At 42.0% G+C, this 15,159-nt stretch overlaps 1 protein-coding gene and 2 non-coding genes across 3 annotated transcripts; 2 read left to right on the forward strand and 1 right to left on the reverse strand.

Annotated features, from left to right (window-relative positions):
• The first annotated feature begins 2,483 nt into the window (after nt 1-2,483).
• trnal-cag (transfer RNA leucine (anticodon CAG)) lies at nt 2,484-2,566 on the forward strand. The gene has a single exon. It is a non-coding gene; the product is annotated as a tRNA-Leu (tRNA).
• A 302-nt stretch (nt 2,567-2,868) lies between these two features.
• trnas-uga (transfer RNA serine (anticodon UGA)) lies at nt 2,869-2,950 on the forward strand. Its single transcript has one exon. It is a non-coding gene; the product is annotated as a tRNA-Ser (tRNA).
• Nucleotides 2,951-6,786: 3,836 nt separating this feature from the next.
• LOC116353539 (olfactory receptor 6N1) lies at nt 6,787-8,198 on the reverse strand. The gene has a single exon (XM_031789411.1). It carries the CDS (start codon nt 8,052-8,054, stop codon nt 7,119-7,121), a length of 936 nt encoding a protein of 311 aa, XP_031645271.1. The 5' UTR covers nt 8,055-8,198; the 3' UTR covers nt 6,787-7,118.
• Nucleotides 8,199-15,159: the final 6,961 nt, after the last annotated feature.

Genomic DNA, 15,159 nt, shown 5'->3' on the forward strand with positions numbered 1-15,159 from the left:
GAACACACTGGAAGGGAGTCAACCCGGTGTAGGAGTGACTAAGTGAGTTCTGTCCGTAATCCACCCAGGGAAATAACTGGGGCATCTCACCCTACCGGTCCTGGCAGTGATTCCTCAGCAACCTCCCCAGCTCTTGGTTGGTCTTCTCCACCTGCCTGTTAAACTGAGGCCGGTACCTGGATGTGAGGCTGACCGTGGCCCCAGCTTCTCCATAAAGGCTTTCCAGACCCGCAACGTGAATTGGGGACCACAGTCGGAAATTATGTCCTCTGGAAGGCCATAGCGCCGGAAGACCTGCTGTGCCTTAGCAACCTGAAAAGTGGTAGGTAGACCAAAGAGGGATAACACGGCAGGATTTAGAGAATCTGTTAACCAACCAGAATAGTGGCAAACCCATCAGAAAGGTGGAGATATATTACAAAGTCTATGGACAGATGTGACCAAGGCCACTGAGGCACGGGAAGGGGAAGTAGTTTCCCTACTGGAGCGTGTTGGATAGATTTGGATTGAATACATAACGAACATCAGTTGACATAGTGGGCGACGTCCTGTGCCAAGTTGGGCCCCCAGTATTTATTGGAGATGGATTAGATGGTAAGGGGTGATAACAGGGTGTCCAGCGGTGAGGGATGTGTGTACCCAGGTCAACAACCGATCTCTCCCTCCTGTGGGGACATAGATGCGCTCTGGGGGGTAGGTGGCAGGAGCGGGTTCCCACCAGAGCCTGACGGATGTCCACATCTACGTCCCAAAACACGGGGCCAACGATACTGGAGGACCGATTGATGGGCTGGAGGACACTCACAGGACCCTCCACTGACGTGGAACCACAGGTTGTGGTAAAGCAGGTCGTCTGGCATCCTGGTCCCCAGGCAGTGATTCTCATATTTGACCAGGAGATGGTAGGGTTATGAAGCTGGAGCCACGGGAGGCTGAGGAGAACTGTGTACAGGTGGTGATTAAGTGAAGGCTTTCCAGTTGCGTCCCACTGTGAGGGTGAGGGGGTGCTGTGACATGAGTAATTGTGCCGGATCCCAATGGTCACATATCCAGAGCTTGGACAGGAAAATGAGAGGGGGTATGAAGTTAAATTCAGGGAGGAGGCAAAAGGGCCTGGTCGATAAAGTCCTCCAGAGTTGTAGAGACAACACTTGAGGGACAGCCAGCAGTGAAATGGGAACTAGGGGTTTGGCAGAAAACGATGATAATGGAATGCTCACACATACCTTGGGAGACAGAAGCTCTCGGGGCCGCCCCTCTACTCTAGTGGACCCCACCGGATACCACTGAAGCTGGTGCCGCTCCTGGACACAATAGGGACAGAGTACCAGCTGTCTCCGGCGAACCATACTGACATGGGTTCAGGCTCTGCCTCAGGACAGCCAAATGAGGTTCTGTTGACCGCGATACTGCAAAATTAAGCTCTGTATAGAAGCTAGTTTTCATAATCTCTTAGCCTAATTGAAAGAATAATAACACTACCATTACTTCATCACAGAGGGAAGGACCAGAAAAGCTACAATCAATTGCTGGCTAGTCAATATGTCAATCCAAGATGCAAGGTTTGTCCAATCACATGTGTAATTCATTTTTTTCCCGCCTATTTGGAGGTTAGTCCCTCATATTTGGGAGTTGCTCTGTTTCTGTTACTGCCTGAAACTATACATTCCCTATGAGACAGTAAAAATACATAATTTCTAATTGTCAGAATATTATTATAGACAATCATTTTGTCAGAATATGAATACAGAATATATATTCAAATTGGGAAAAATGTGTGTAGTGATTAAGGTAATGGAAATAACACCTAGTTAATATGAGTCGTGAATAACTATCGTATTTTTAACCTTAGTTTCCGGAAAAACAGCTAGTTGATGAGAGGCTGAAAGAGAATTGCAAGAATGGCGCAATTTCCCAGGCGGGCTACAAACAGGCAAATAACAAAAGGCATCTCGGAACTCGTCGGTCGTTGTCAGTGGATTGTACTGGCAAGAAGAACAAAAATATAGTCTGCAGGGTAATCGATGTTGCCGCATCTAAAGTCAAGCCACAGGTCACAGGTGAGCTGCCTTTGTTCAACCCTAAAAATAAATAAAAACACGATTGCGTTGAAAATACCCATTAAGCCATTTGTTAAGATTTCCCCTGTGTTGACCTGTTGTCACTCTTACCCTGGTGGTTGCTGATACTTGCAGACACTTTTTCGGTCTTATCTGAGGAATTTTATCATTTATATCAGAATAGGCATATTCTGAGGACACTTTATAGCGCTCAATCAATGACGATTTACTACGATTTTCCCATTGAAGGCCATATTGAGGTTAAATCAATGACTGGAGTTTTTAATTGATAAAAACAAATTACTTTTGAAAGTGCAAGTCAGTATTGTGCATTTACTGGACTCTGTGGTGATTTTAGGAGGCTGTGCCTATTTCTACTTTTACCCCATACTCTTTAACCCGATACCCAGTTACTTTCCTGTAGTCAGGATGGCCGAGTGTTCTAAGGCGCTGTGTTCAGGTCGCAGTCTCCCCTGGAGGCGTGGGTTTAAATCCCACTTCTGACAGTTGTTTAGCTCCTCTCATGCAGGAGTCATGCTGCTTGGCAGTAATAATAAGATGATGAAATAACAACATCACACATTGAAATAACAATGAATAATAAAACCTCTCAAATGCAAACCTGCTGGGCAAAGATCAAAGAAAATAAGAAAAAAGCCTTACTTAATAACAAATGAATGAAGGGAACATTTCATGTTATTGCATTATAATGAGTTACTACATTATCTTTCAGTTATTAAATTATAATTTGCTATAGGCTATACCTGGCAGCCCATTCACTCCTACCAAGCCCTTTTTTTCTGTCACAGTTGTCCTGGCTGAGTGGTTAAGGTGATGAACTTGAAATCCATTGGGATCTTCCCGCACAGGTTCGAATCCTGCCGACACCAAAAATGCATTTTTATGACCCCTCCGGAGGTGGAAGTTTAGTCGTGTTTCTTATACCAATCACATCCTCTCAGATCTCCACAAGTACATAGGGATTAGGTGTCCATTTGGGATAGGACTGCAGGCCATCTATCCCACCTCACACCTTCACACACCTGGTTATACATCCTTCTAGCTCTATAGGCCACAGTAGCATAGGTTACAGGTTTGTGAGATACCATGATACACTCAACAATACAACAACATGATTCTCATGAATAACCATTTAGCCATTTGCCAAGATTTCCCCCATTTTGACCTGTTGTCACTCTTACCTTTACGGATAGCTCCAGACACTTTTTTTGGTCCTATCTGAGGCATTTTTAAATTCATGTCAAAATGGCCATATTCTGAAGACATTGTTATAGTCTGCAGTGTAATCGAAGTCGCCGCATCTAAAGTCAATCCACAGGTCATAGGTGAGAACCCTTGTTAAACCCTAAAAGATGGAGAAAAAAAAAACGATTTTGTTGAAAATAACCATTAAATTAAACTGAAATTCAGAATGTGATATTTCAGTTCAGTATTATTTTATCTTGTTTACTCAATTTACATCACAAAAATCTGTAGCCTACATTCAACCATACTTTCTAGTTACATGCATATTGTTGTTATTGCATTAATGAAACAAGGAATTGCCTTCAAAAGCAGTCGTGTTGATCGATTTGATTTAGAGAAATACACAGAGGAAGAGGCCTGGCTAAGAACATAGAAAGATGCGTTTTTAGAACTCAATAACCTATAAAAACATACATTATTTGACAGTATTGTCCCCATAAGCATTATTGACATTTATTTTCAGAGAGTATTAAGAATAAAGCACACTTGACAGAGTAGCTTTGCATATTGTTGTACAGTATATGTTAGGTTACCCAATGTCTCACCAGGAAGAGGATTGGCCATTCCTGTTATAACATTTGGAAGTACTAACTATACTAACTATACATACTAACTATACAATACTATAACCAATAAGCATACTATATACTCAAAACACGTCACAAATAGTACAGTTAGTGTGGTTAGTATGAGTATTCGAACACAGCTTATTAACTGTGTTACTGTTTTGGACGTACAAATGCTTCCCACACACAAGAACACACACAAGACACACACAAGAAATACTTACATCAAAGCACGACTCCAATACACACACCTCTTTGGATGTCAACTAACATGCTATTTGACATTTACAATTAACTTTGTGGTTGAACTTATTTTCTCAAAGCTGCACTACCCCCACAAAGTTACACTTTCAAACTTGGTGAACTTACATTGCAGGTGAGTATTTTACATATAGAATTCAATCTTTGTTAGAGGATCCATTCAAGACCAGATCAGGGTGGCTGAATACAGATGAATTACTACAAAATATGTAACTTCAACAAGAAACTCAATACAGAGAATTGGCAAACCTTTTTTTATTTTACTTGCACTTGTATGTTCTACTCTATTGTTGAAAAACATACATAGTTTTTGGCCCTGGCACTGAAATAAAATAGTTAAAACTAGGTTTGAGGTGTCAGTTATTGAATTTTGCACTTCCGTTGAACACGATACTGCAACAATGTAGCTCTGTATAGTAGGCTATTTTCCATTCTGTTATGCTAGTAGAAAACATCATAACACTACATCAGGGAGGGAAGGGCCAACAAAGCTACAATCAATGGTTGGCTAGTCAATATGTCAATCCAACTCAAGGTTATTCCAATGACAAGTGTAAATCATTTGGTTTACTGCCTGAAGCTATACATAGCCTACTTTGTGCCATTTCTAAAACAATCATCGTTGTTATTCTGTCTCTCACTGTTCAAATAAACCTACCATTAAAGGTATAGACTGATCATTTCTTTGTCAGTGGGCAAACATACAAAATCAGCAGGGGATCAAATACTTTTTTCCCTCACTGTACATGCTAATTTTTTAAAAATGTAGTGATTATATTAAATAGAAATTCAGAATGTGATATTTCTGTTCAACATTTCTTGTATCTTGTTTATGCACATTATTTCACTCTAAAGGTGTATCCTATATTCAACCATACTTTCTAGTTACATGCATATTATTCTTATTGCATCAATGAATTTTCAATTTATTTTGAGAGATACACTGAGGAGTTATGGTTATAAGCACATAGATGCATTATCACAACTTAATAACCTAAAAAAACTATATTTTGGGATTTGTGTATGAAATGGAACCAGGGGCTGAAGGCTTGAAGACCGATATTCTGATGTTTTTTGAAAGCGCAAAGTGAGTTTTTATTAGAGTCATTATAGCGATGTAACGTTATTGATCTGTCAGTTTTCCTAAATAACTCCCTGCTTTTCACACTATTGTATAAACAGCTCTACAGGCTTCACTGTCATGGTGCACCGTCAGTACACAACACTATGCTCATCATGTCTTAGCAGGATCAGATGGTGACCGGTGTCCCAGCAGGGTCAGACAGCGAGGGAAGGCCAGTCTTTAGAGCGCAGGTGAATTTTGCAGTCTATTATAATAATCAGTGAATAGATACAAAGATCCATCTTGAGTTGATGGGTAGACTACAGTCTGAGATCTGGGAATAATGGTCATTTCAATTATTGAACCATTGACTCTATTCTTGGATAATATAATGTATAAATGTATAACACCAAGGCAATTCTTTGCCATGCCTCATCTGAGCTGGCTACATTCTGGCAAAGACTATGTTCTTTTGTCTCAGCATTTCTACAGATTCTCACTTTCCCTTTTTTGTTTGCTTGGAAATGTTGATACTGGAGGCTGTTAAAATAAGAAACGGTGTAACCATAGCATGTATAGCAGCTAAGAAATGCTTTGCCAATAATTGGAAGGTTGGTCATCCTCCCACAATGTCACAATGGATGGCAGAAATGTCAAATAATGTATCACTAGATTTGATTTATTACTAGATTAAGGGTATACTGTACAACTTTGATAAGGTCTGGGTAACCTTATGGAATACTGTATGACAAATGGGGTCTGTAATGAAAACATTTGTATTTTTTGTCAAGCAGTCACAAATATATATATTTATGGCACACGAGACACTTCTCTGATTTGCGCCTGTCTCAGTGGACTAATCCACTGAGGAGGCAGCGGGATGCCACGGTCCAGAAATATCTCTCTCATTTCATGAGTATTCATTGTTTCATAACTTCATTGTGTGCATTGTTTGCTGTCTCTATCAATTCCCCATTACAAATATCACCAGTAGTAGCCTACATTTACAGTTAATTCACATAATTTGGAATCTGCAATGTTTATTTGGTTAGGGTAATTTACTGTTCTCAATGTCGGAGTGGATATGTGTTTTGCAGAACTCACAACCTATGCTCTTATTATGCATATAGAAGTAGGACTAGTCGACCTGGCTTGCGTGCAAATGTAGGCCTATAAATGTGCCCATTTAGGGATGTCCGATAGTATTTCTGATTGTCTTAACGCATCACCACTAATGAGGTATGGAGCTTCTCAAAGTAATTTTTCTACACCTCAAACAGTAAGTAAACAGTCTGTTTTTAGAATACGTTAAGAATGACAATAGTATTTGAACAGTATTTCCATCTCACTCCCTTTTGATAACCACTCGGCATGAAAGGGAAAATTGTTGTGCTCTGATCCAGTGGAAACGTCACAAAATAACTGACCCAGTTGATAGTTGATACAGTGTTTCGAGATGGTTGCAGACAGGCCATGGATAGCCAATGTGATTTATAGGATATTTATTTGTATCAGGATATTTTCCGTGTTGACTTTATGTCGGCTTTTTTTTACATAGTTGGCAGTGGCAATAACAGTTACATTTAGACTTGTATCATTTTCATTTAGATTAATATTGTAGAAGGTGGATTAACCACAGACAATGATTGAGATACAAAGACTATTAATAATTAAATGAAATTGTTCCATGAATATGTGCCTATGAAAATCATAACTGTCTCGCAGGTTGGTAGAAATGGTAAGTTAAATAGGCACATTGGATGTGTCTATATATGGAAAAATCTGTTTTCAAATTTAGACAAATCGATTGGTTGAAAGAAAAGACCACTTTTGGTTGACCAAGGCCCACGTTATCCTTGCTTCTGACATAAAGCAGTTTCCCTGTTGTGTAGGATCATGTAACTAACATTTCATATCAATGATTTTATGTGCATTACACTTTCTAAAAACTGCCCTTCGAATCTTCTGGAGGTTAAGTCCATATATGAGAGGGTTAAAGACAGGTGGTATAACAAGGAATTGTACAGCCATTGCATTACGCATATTTAGTGTACTATTTACATTATTCCACCCTTGCAAATTGTCAAACAGGGTCACTGTGATGAAAATAAATATCGTTATTAAATGTGGCACACATGTCTGTGTGAACTTAATCCTTCCCTTTGCTGACTTTACACAAGTCCTGACAATCTGACAGTAAGAAAATACAATGAAAAGTATCTGTAAAACATTAACCACTATTACAAATTTGTTCAAATTCTGATTGAAGGTTATGGGTAAACATGCATGTTTCAGTATAGACGGAATGTCACAGAATATCTTATCAATGCGAGATCCACACAAAGAAATTCTGACAGCTAAACTAAGTGCTATGAGTGCTATAAATAAAGGACAACACCAAGAAAATAAGAGTAAATTTCTAACAGTTAAAGATGTCACAATGGTATGATATAGTAGTGGTCTACATATTGCCACATACCTGTCGTAAGACATCACTGTTAGAGTAGAAATTTCACACATGACAGATGTGTATATGACATAGGCTTGAGTGAAACATCCACCATAAGATATCACCTGAACATCTGACTGAAGGTCCAGTAACAACTTGGGGTAGAAACCAGCAGTTCCATACAATCCATTGATACATAAACTACACAGAAAGATATACATGGGCTCATGGAGACCTTTCTCCTGAATGACTGTTATGATCAGAGTCAAATTCACAGTGATGATGAGAAGGTATGTGATAAGAGGCAATATAAAATAAACAGATTTGTTGTTAAATGTCTCTTGTAAGCCAAAGAGATAAAATAACTTGACTTGGGTTGAGTTCTCCATAGCTTTTGTTACTTTTCTTCCTCTGGTCAATGCAGCAATTCGTAGTCCTTACAAGGCTTCAGTGTGTATGGAGGTGAATGAATTCAAGAGTGAATCATCTGATTCTGTTTAGGCTCAGAAACTTGTGTCCATGTGTCTTCTTGCTTGAGAGAGTGATACTGCTCCAATAACTTGTGCTGGTAGCCTCTAAATATATCATAGTGTATGATCACATGGGATTGTAGTTTCAGTGTCAACATGTAACCACTCCATAGAGATGGAACTACATTGAGTTTATGACAACCAACTAATTGGATTATATTTACTCTATTTATGTATTAACCCAGCAAACAGAGGCTGTCCTAAGGACATTAGGTCCATTTCAGGCAGCGTTTACCAAACTCTGTCCTGGGGACCCCAAGGGGTGCACAAGCATTTTTTTTGCCCAGCACTACATAGCTGATTCAAAACATCAAAGATTGATGATTAGTTGATTATTTGAATCAGCTGTGTAGTGCTAGGGCAAAAACCAAAACGTTCACCCCTTGGGGTCACCAGGTCAAAGTTCGGGAAGTGCTGCTTTAAGGGTTTCAGCGAGACATTATCCCACTGATGTTCTGAGGACATTGAAGGAACATTAAAACATAACATTAACCTCGGGACCATAAGAGGGTGTTCAGTACAGATACCGGTTTGGTTGCAGTATAACGTTATGATAAGATATACTGAACAAAAATGTAATAAAAATGCAAAAAAAAAAAAATGCAATTGTGTTCATTGTCCATAGCTTATGACTGTCCATACCATAACCCCCCCACCACCACCGCGTTGACAACGTTAACATCCGCAAATCACTCTTTCACACGATGCCATACACGTGGTCAGCAGATGTGAGGTCGGTTGGACCTACGCTACCGTTCAAAGAGAAAGCCATATCTCAGATTGGCCAATAAAAAGAAAAGATTAAGATGGGCAAAAGAACACAGACACTGGACAGAGGAACTCTGCCTAGAAGGCCAGCATCCCGGAGTCGCCTCTTCACTGTTGACGTTGAGACTGTTGTTTAGCGGGTACTATTTAATGAAGCTGCCAACTGAGGACTTGTGAGACATCTGTTTCTCAAATTAGACACTCTAATGTACTTGTCCTCTTGCTCAGTTCTGCACCGTGGCCTCCCACTCCTCTTTCTATTCTAGTTAGAGCCAGTATGCACTGTTCTGTGAAGGGAGTATTACACAGCGTTGTACGAGATCTTCAGTTTCTTGGCAATTTCTCGCATGGAATAGCCTTAATTTCTCAGAACAAGAATAGACTGACGAGTGTAAGAAGAAAGTTCTTTGTTCCTGGCCATTTGAGCCTGTAATCGAACCGACAAATGCTGATGCTCCAGATTCTCAACTAGTCTAAAGAAGGCCAGTTTTATTGCCTCTCTAATCAGAACAACAGTTTTCAGCTGTGCTAACATAATTTCAAAAGGGTTTTCTAATGATAAATTAGCCTTTTAAAATTATAAACTTGGATTAGCTAACATAACGTGCCATTGGAACACAGGAGTGATGGTTGCTGATAATGGGCCTCTGTACGCCTATGTAGATATTCCATAAAAAATCAGCCGTTTCCAGCTACAATAGTCATTTACAACATTAACAATGTCTACACTGTATTTATGATAAATTTTATGTTATTTTAATAGACAAAAAATGTGCTTGTCTTTCAAAAACAAGGCCATTTCTAAGTGACCCCAAACATTTACATAATAGGATTGAAAAGTGGTAGACATTATTAGAAAGTAAATTAATAAATGTATATGTGGAAGATATAGTCTCCTATCTTAATGTATGGCCTTTCTCTTGCATTTCAAAGATAATGAAAAAAAAGAAGACGCAGGTTTTTTTGTTTGCATTTGTCACGATCCTCTTCCTGGAAATGACTGGACCAAAGCGCAGCGTGGTACGTGTTTATGATATTTTATTAAACACTTGAACAAAAATAACAAAGAGGAAAACGAACAGTTCTGTAAGGAAACTAAACCATACAGAAAACAACTACCTACAAAAACCATGTGGGCAAAAGAGACAACAACAGACAGCTGTCCCTGATTGAGAATCATACCCGGCCAAAGCAAAGAAATACAAAAACATAGAAAAAAGAACATAGAATACCCACCCAAACCACACCCTGACCAAACCAAAATAGAGACATAAAAAGCTCTAAGGTCAGGGCATGACAGTACCCCCCCCCCCCCAAAAGGTGCGGGCACTGGCCGCAAAACCTGAACTTATAGGGGAGGGCCTGGGTGGGCATTTCTCCGCGGTGGCGGCTCTGGTGAGGGACTTAGACCCCACTCCACCTCTGGCTTGGCCCACTTAGGTGGCACCTCTAGAGCAGGGACCCTCGCCGCCGACCCCGGACTGGGGACCCTTGTAGAGAGCCCCGGACCGGAGGACGTCGCTGGAAGCTCCGGACCGAAGGGCGCCTCTGGAAGCTCCGGACCGAAGGGCGCCTCTGGACGCTCCGGACCGAAGGGCGCCTCTGGACGCTCCGGAACGAAGGGCGCCTCTGGACGCTCCGGACCGAAGGGCGCCTCTGGACGCTTCGGACCGAAGGGCGCCTCTGGACGCTCCGGACCGAAGGGCGCCTCTGGACGCTCCGGACTGAAGGGCGCCTCTGGAGGGAGGAGACACAGAGACAGCCTGGTACGTGGGGCTGCCATAGAGTCCACCAGCTGGGGAGACCTACAGGAGGCCTGGTGCGTGGAAGAGGTTCCGGATGAACCGGGCTGTGAACCGGGCTGTGGGGGAGCACTAGAGCTCTGGTGTGCAGCCTTGGCACCACTCCTCCAGGCTGAATGCCCACTTTAGCCCGGCCCCTCCAGAGTGCAGGCACAGGTCGAACCGGGCTGTGGGGGAGCACTGGAGATCTGGTGCTTAACACTCGCACCTCTCCCGTAGGCTCAATGCCCACATTCGCCCGGCACGGGCAGAGCGCAGGCATAGGGCGAACTGAACCCTCGCAGCTCCCCGGAGACACATTATGCAGAGCCGGCGCAGGATACCCTGGGCCGAAGCGGCGCACCGGAGACCAAACGCGCTGAGCTGGCACAATCCGTTAAAATAAATGAGTACTATCTTAAACCTTTTCTCTATCTCCATCCATTTTACCATGCAAGTCCACTATCACGAATACGTGGTGGTGAAGTTGTTCTCTGATCAGCAGTCAGAGACATGAGATACAGGAGTCCATTCTGTTCCAAGTAAATTACCTTGGCTCTCCTCTTTGCAAAGCACTTCTTGCAGGTAACCATGACATCACCCCGTAACTAAATCCTTAGTTGTACTGAGAGTTCCTCTAATTTCTTTGACGCTATATAAAGGCATTGTGCAAAGGACATTTGTCACGAAGAGAAGATGATGACCAGCTGCTTTCTATTGGTTGGAAAGATAGTTCGAAACTGAATGAATTTGATAGTCATTGCTAAACAATATGAGTAGTGAAGCAAAAGGATGAAATTAAAACCTATTATAGGATAGCTCTCCACAAGGTGGGTTGGGCATGAAATGACAGCATTCTGTTCAATACTGAGCCATGCTGACTGACAAGTGGCGTGGATTGGTACAGGGCAATTCCCCCTGATAACAGAGTGATGCTGAGATTCAGATTTTTTACTTTAAAATATACTGAACAAAAATATAAATGTAACATGTAATGTGTTGGTCCCATGTTTCATGAGCTGAAATAAAATATCCTAGAAATATTCCATACAAATTTTGTGGCCAAATTTGTTTACATCCCTGTTAGTGAGCATTTCTCACTTGCCAATATAATCCATCCACCTGACAGGTGTGGTATATCAAGGAACTGATCATTATGCAGGTGCACCTTGTGCTGGGAACAATAAAAGACCACTCTAAAATGTGCAGTGTTGTCACACAACACAATGCCACAGATGTTTCAAGTTTTGAGGGAATGTGCAATTGGCATGCTGACTGCAGGAATGTCCACCAGAGCTGTTGTCAGATAATTGAATGTTAATTTCTCTACCATAAGCCACCTCTAACACTGAATTAGAGAATTTAGCAGTGCGTACAACTAACCTCACAACTCCAAGACTACGTGTAACCATGCCAGCCCAGGACCTCCACATCCGGCTACTTCACCTGCGGGATCGTCTGAGACCATCCACCCGGAAAGCTGATGAAACTGCAGGTTTAAACCATTTTTGCACAAACTGTCAGAAAACGTCTCAGGAGAGCTCCTCTGCGTGCTCGTAGTGCTCACCAGGGTCTTACCTGGCTGCAGTTAAGCGTCGTAACTGACTTCAGTGGGCAAATGCTCATCTTCGATGGCCACTGGCATGCTGGAGAAGTCTGCACCGGGCAGATTGCAGACAGCGTGTTTGGCGTCATGTGGGTGAGGTGTATGCAGATGTCGAACAGAGTTCCCCATGGTGAAAGTGAAGTTATGGTATGGACAGGCATAAGCTATGGCCACGAACAGAATTTTATTTTATCAATGCCAAATTTAATGCACAGAGATACCATGATGAGATCTCATTGTCATGCCATTTATCCGCCGCCACACCTCATGTTTCAGCATGATAATGCACAGCTCCATGTCGCAAGGATCTGTACATACAGAAGTCGGAAGTTTACATACACTTAGGCTGGAGTCATTAAAACTTGTTTTTCAACCACTCCACAAACTATAGTTTTGGCAAGTTGGTTAGGACATCTACTTTGTCCATGACATAAGTAATTTTTCCAACAATTGTTTACAGATTATTTAACTTATAATTCACTGTATCACAATTCCAGTGGGTCAGAAGTTTACATACACTAAGTTGACTGTGCCTTTAAACAGCTTGTAAAATTCAAGAAAATTATGTCATGGCTTTAGAAGCTTCTGATAGGCTAATATACATCATTTGAGTTAATTGGAGGTGTCCCTGTGGATGTACACTGCTCAAAAAAATAAAGGGAACACTAAAATAACACATCCTAGATCTGAATGAATGAAATATTCTTATTAAATACTTTTTTCTTTACATAGTTGAATGTGCTGACAACAAAATCACACAAAAATGATCAATGGAAATCGAATTTATCAACCCATGGAGGTCTGGATTTGGAGTCACACTCAAAATTAAAGTGGAAAACCACACTACAGGCTGATCCAACTTTGATGTAATGTCCTTAAAACAAGTCAAAATTAGGCTCAGTAGTGTGTGTGGCCTCCACATGCCTGTATGACCTCCCTACAACGCCTGGGCATGCTCCTGATGAGGTGGCGGATGGACTCCTGAGGGATCTCCTCCCAGACCTGGACTAAAGCATCCGCCAACTCCTGGACAGTCTGTGGTGGGTTGGTGGATGGAGCGAGACATGATGTCCCAGATGTGCTCAATTGGATTCAGGTCTGGGGAACGGGCGGGCCAGTCCATAGCATCAATGCCTTCCTCTTGCAGGAACTGCTGACACACTCCAGCCACATGAGGTCTAGCATTGTCTTGCATTAGGAGGAACCCAGGGCCAACCGCACCAGCATATGGTCTCACAAGGGGTCTGAGGATCTCATCTCGGTACCTAATGGCAATCGGGCTACCTCTGGTGAGCACTTGGAGGGCTGTGCAGCCCCCCAAAGAAATGCCACCCCACACTATGACTGACCCACCGCCAAACCGGTCATGCTGGAGGATGTTGCAGGCAGCAGAACGTTCTCCACAGCGTTTCCAGACTGTCACATGTGCTCAGTGTGAACCTGCTTTCATCTGTGAAGAGCACAGGGCGCCAGTGGCGAATTTGCCAATCTTGGTGTTCTCTGGCATATGCCAAACATCCTGCACGGTGTTGGGCTGTAAGCACAACCCCCACCTGTGGACCTGACCGTTTGAGCAGACACATGCACATTTGTGGCCTGCTGGAGGTCATTTTGCAGGGCTCTGGCAGTGCTCTTCCTGCTCCTCCTTGCACAAAGGCGGAGATAGCGGTCCTGCTGCTGGGTTGTTGCCCTCCTACGGCCTCCTCCACGTCTCCTGATGTCCTGGCCTGTCTCCTGGTAGCGGCTCCATGCTCTGGACACTACGCTGACAGACACAGCAAACCTTCTTGCCACAGCTCGCATTGATGTGCCATCCTGGATGAGCTGCACTACCTGAGCCATTGTGTGGGTTGTAGACTCCGTCTCATGCTACCACTAGAATGTGGTGGCGGTGAAAGCACCGGCAGCATTCAAAAGTGACCAAAACATCAGCCAGGAAGCATAGGAACTGAGAAGTGGTCTGGTCACCACCTGCAGAACCACTCCTTTATTGGGGGTGTCTTGCTAATTGCCTATAATTTCCACCTGTTGTCTATTCCATTTGCACAACAGCATGTGAAATGTATTGTCAGTGTTTCTTCCTATGTGGACAGTTTGATTTCACAGAAGTGTGATTGACTTGGAGTTACAGTGTGTTGTTTAAGTGTTCCCTTTATTTTCTTTGAGCAGTATATGTCAAAGGATTATAAAAAATGTAGTGATTAAATTAAATAGAAATTCACAATGTGATTTTTCTTTACAGTATTTCTTGTATCTTGTTTATGCATGTTATATCACTCTAAATGTGTAGCCTATATTCAACCATACTTTCTACATTCATATTATTGTTTTTGCATCAATGAAACAATGAATTTTCTTCCGAAGTGGTCGTGAATATACATTTATTTTGAGATACACTGAGGAGGCCCGGTTATACGCACATAGATGCGTTATCACAAGTTATTAACCAACAAAACAACATTTGGGATTTGTGTAAACACATGCATTACTAACAGAATGTATTTGTTTACAGTATTAAGACTATACTTCCAGTGGGAATAATATACTGTAAATTGAAAGAGTAGATTTCCATGTTGTTGTTCTTCTTTAGAAAGTTCTTAACTGCATAAAGAGTCACAGATTTGTTCTATCAATTTCACCCTATAAACTTTATAGTGCACTACTTTGGCTCTGGTCAAAAGTAGTGAACTATACTGGGAATAGGGTGCCATTTGGGATGCCTTCAAGTGGTTTCCTGATCTGGATGTGTGCTACAATTACTCTATTCTTGTAATATTTGTAAATCACAGAAGATGGCGATAGGCAGGGG

This window comes from Oncorhynchus kisutch, linkage group LG15 (genome assembly GCF_002021735.2).
Source record: "Oncorhynchus kisutch isolate 150728-3 linkage group LG15, Okis_V2, whole genome shotgun sequence".
NCBI classification, from domain to species: domain Eukaryota; kingdom Metazoa; phylum Chordata; class Actinopteri; order Salmoniformes; family Salmonidae; genus Oncorhynchus; species Oncorhynchus kisutch.

Coding starts and splice junctions, on each gene's coding strand:
- LOC116353539 (XM_031789411.1), bottom strand. CDS start 8,054: ATGGAGAACTCAACCCAAGTCAAGTTATTTTATCTCTTTGGCTTACAA.